This window comes from Arachis ipaensis, chromosome B07 (assembly GCF_000816755.2).
Source record: "Arachis ipaensis cultivar K30076 chromosome B07, Araip1.1, whole genome shotgun sequence".
NCBI classification, from domain to species: domain Eukaryota; kingdom Viridiplantae; phylum Streptophyta; class Magnoliopsida; order Fabales; family Fabaceae; genus Arachis; species Arachis ipaensis.
Window position 1 is genome coordinate 51,157,133 of NC_029791.2, and position 2,935 is coordinate 51,160,067.

Sequence of the window (2,935 nt, forward strand, 5' to 3'; positions counted from 1 at the left end):
ATGCGATTGGAAATATAATGTTGTAGTAGTAGTATAACAGACGTAAGCTAATTAATGCAATAGCCATATTTCAGATCTTCATTTGCTGTCATTAATTATAGCCTTTACTTGACTGATCGTGTGTTTAGATTATTTTAGATTCAACATGATTATTTCTTGAAAATAATAGTAGTAATCAAAACCAAACACACCTAATTTAGCCATTTAGGTATTTGATGAACTAGATGAGTCAAGTTATGTTACTATAACTTTTCTCTTTTACACTTTCACGTTAAGTTTAGGAAATGTGGTTGATTTGTCATAAAAAAAAACCTTTCGTTTTTGACAATATTTTATATCCGAAACTTTGGGCTTTTTTAAACAAAAATACTAGATAACTATCAAAATTTATTATTTTTATCTATCAATTAGTCATTAATATTTAAAAGTGTGGACTAAAGTATGTTGTTAGATTATTAAATTAAAATAATTAAGTTGATATAACTAATTATGATGGTCCAAAACAATAAATTCTAACGACCTCCTAACATTTCTCTAATTTTAATAAGTATTTTATATTTTGACATGTATTTAATATTTGTAATTGATTTATTGGTTGAATTTTGATCTACACATAATATAATTGAAAAAATATTTTCAAACCAACAGGCCCTTAGTTTTTGTTATTCTTCCAAATTTTGCCATCAGAGAGAGCTAATTTCGATAGTAGGCTGACATGTATCCCTGTTAAAAAATGAATAAATAATAAAGAAAGCTAAGTTCTGCGGATGATCTCATTCAATTTGTGCAGTACTTTATGTTGTTCATTTAAATATTGCTTCAGCAGATGCTTCGGTTTTCTAGTAAGTAGTATCTTCTTACTATTTATGTGTTATATATTGACCTCTTATTCAATTCACTGAGATGCTATCCTTTATATTCATGATGTCTGTTGAACTTGGAACAAGAATAGTAGTTCATATATTGGAATTTTAACAATCAACAACCTAATTTAAAATGAGTAGCATACAAACGAGTTTATTACATACCCATTGATGAAAAGTCAGTAGTTAAATGGCTACATATATATATATATCAAAGTGAAGTTAATAACAAATTAGAGAAACGCGGTTCTTCTCATTACTAGAAATTACAATGACATCACAAAGAACATGCGCTCTTGCTATTTGATAGTTAAGAGGCCTCATAAACCTCCATTCTTGAAAGAAAAAGGGGAAAAAAGCCTACCGAAATTTTACATCTAAAAACATACACAATAATTGTAGGAACGATCAACACCAGCCACTTTTCTATGTACATAGATATGATTAATTATGATAATAATAATAATAATAATATTATAGTATATATATGTTAGTTTCTTAATTAAAATCTTAATGCTTATATATATAATCTGCTGCCACTCATCACACTCATTCAGTGAAAGTCAAATTAAATTACCCATACTAATTAAGCAGAACTAGAAGATTAATTAATTAATAAGTGAGATTTATCATTTCTGCATTCATGAATCAGCACAAGAGGCTGCATCTGCGTCTCTTCAAGAATGAAGGATTCTGATCTGGTGGATGCATGAACTTGCAATTAGGACAAGAAGGTGATGACTTGCAAAGCATCACCAGCATGTGGCACCTCATGCAAACCGTTGCAACCATCTCCTTCTGATCTTCGCCCTCCAGCAACAACCACGATGGCAGTAGTGGCGGCGACGAAGATGACGGCGACGGTGATTGTGATTGCGATGACGATGATGATGACGTGTCCTTATTGTTGAACACGTCGGCTAATATAGCAGGGGAACTCTTCTTTGTGTCTTCTTTTCTCCTCAGTGATTCACATGTCAGGTTCAGCTCAAGGTCTATGCCCGTTTCAGGGGTTATCTTTGAATCCAATTTCTTCATGTTCATCATCTTTGTGTTACTCATATTTATATGCCCTGACTGATCCATATGAACCAACAGGATAGATTAATTAATTAACAAGAATGCTGAGAAATCATTACTGTAACAATCAATTTCAACCAATACTAGCAGATTGTTAAATAAATCTAATATAAAACCCATTAAAAATGAACCTTAGTTTAGGTTTCGTATGTTCTTACTTTTTAAAAATTTTTAATTTCTTTTCTTTGCAATAATGTGAACTACAATATTGACTATGCAATAAGGATTATTAGATTAATTCACAAAATAACCAAAAGAAATTAAACTATAAGGTACGCGTGAATATATATACCTGAATAGTGAGGTGGTGGTGTTGTAATTTAGCGGAAGGTAGCGGAGTCTGAAGGTGAAACTCTATATCAAAGATGGATTTATTGATTTTCTGATGAGGATTTGCTTCAATCTTTGAGGATTTTGATAGGTCCTTGAAGAAATCTTCGGTAGTAAGTAGTGGCTGTTCCCATTTTCTCTTATTATTGTTTGATGAAAGTTTCAGCTCTGAAGGACTCTCGGGCAGCGCTTTGTGAAAGGAAACCATAGCTTAATAGCTAGGTAAGTAGGTTACGTTACGTTCTACTCCTCTTTAATTTTTCTGAACACACTAAATTTATAGTGTATGATCGAGTTTGTGGTGTGGTGAGTAAATAAAAATGTGAATGGAGGAGTGAGATTAAGTTGGTTATATAGTTGGAGGTGTAAGGGGACACAATACTTAACAAGGGACGAAATTAAAGACCTTTACTGGCTACCTTTGAATGACGTGTTTCTCAAGCTGCCTCGCTCCTCATTCATTCCTTTTTTTTTTTTTATTTTACTTTATTCATTTTTAGTTATTAATTATTTGAACTTCTGATTTCCGGCTCTATTTATTTATACTTAGGGCTCTTTGTCACAGGCTGATTAATTTAAAGAAAAATTTATAGATAACTGTTTCTAAGGACTATCTTTTTTAGATGTATTTTCTATTTGCAGTTTTTAGGGTTAGAATTCAG

The 2,935-nt window shown here is 31.6% G+C and overlaps 1 protein-coding gene across 1 annotated transcript; it reads right to left on the reverse strand.

Annotated features, from left to right (window-relative positions):
- Positions 1,090–2,681, reverse strand: LOC107608017. Its single transcript, XM_016309910.2, has 2 exons — positions 2,236–2,681; positions 1,090–1,940 (listed from the first exon to the last, which is right to left on the reverse strand). Exons 1-2 carry the CDS (start codon positions 2,479–2,481, stop codon positions 1,512–1,514), a joined length of 675 nt encoding a protein of 224 aa, XP_016165396.1. The 5' UTR covers positions 2,482–2,681; the 3' UTR covers positions 1,090–1,511.

Bases quoted from the DNA above. Each gene is read 5' to 3' on its own strand.
- LOC107608017 (XM_016309910.2), bottom strand. From the start codon at position 2,481: ATGGTTTCCTTTCACAAAGCGCTGCCCGAGAGTCCTTCAGAGCTGAAA. The intron at 1,941-2,235 runs GTATATATATTC...CATATGGATCAG, and splicing joins ACCACCACCTCACTATTCAG to TCAGGGCATATAAATATGAG.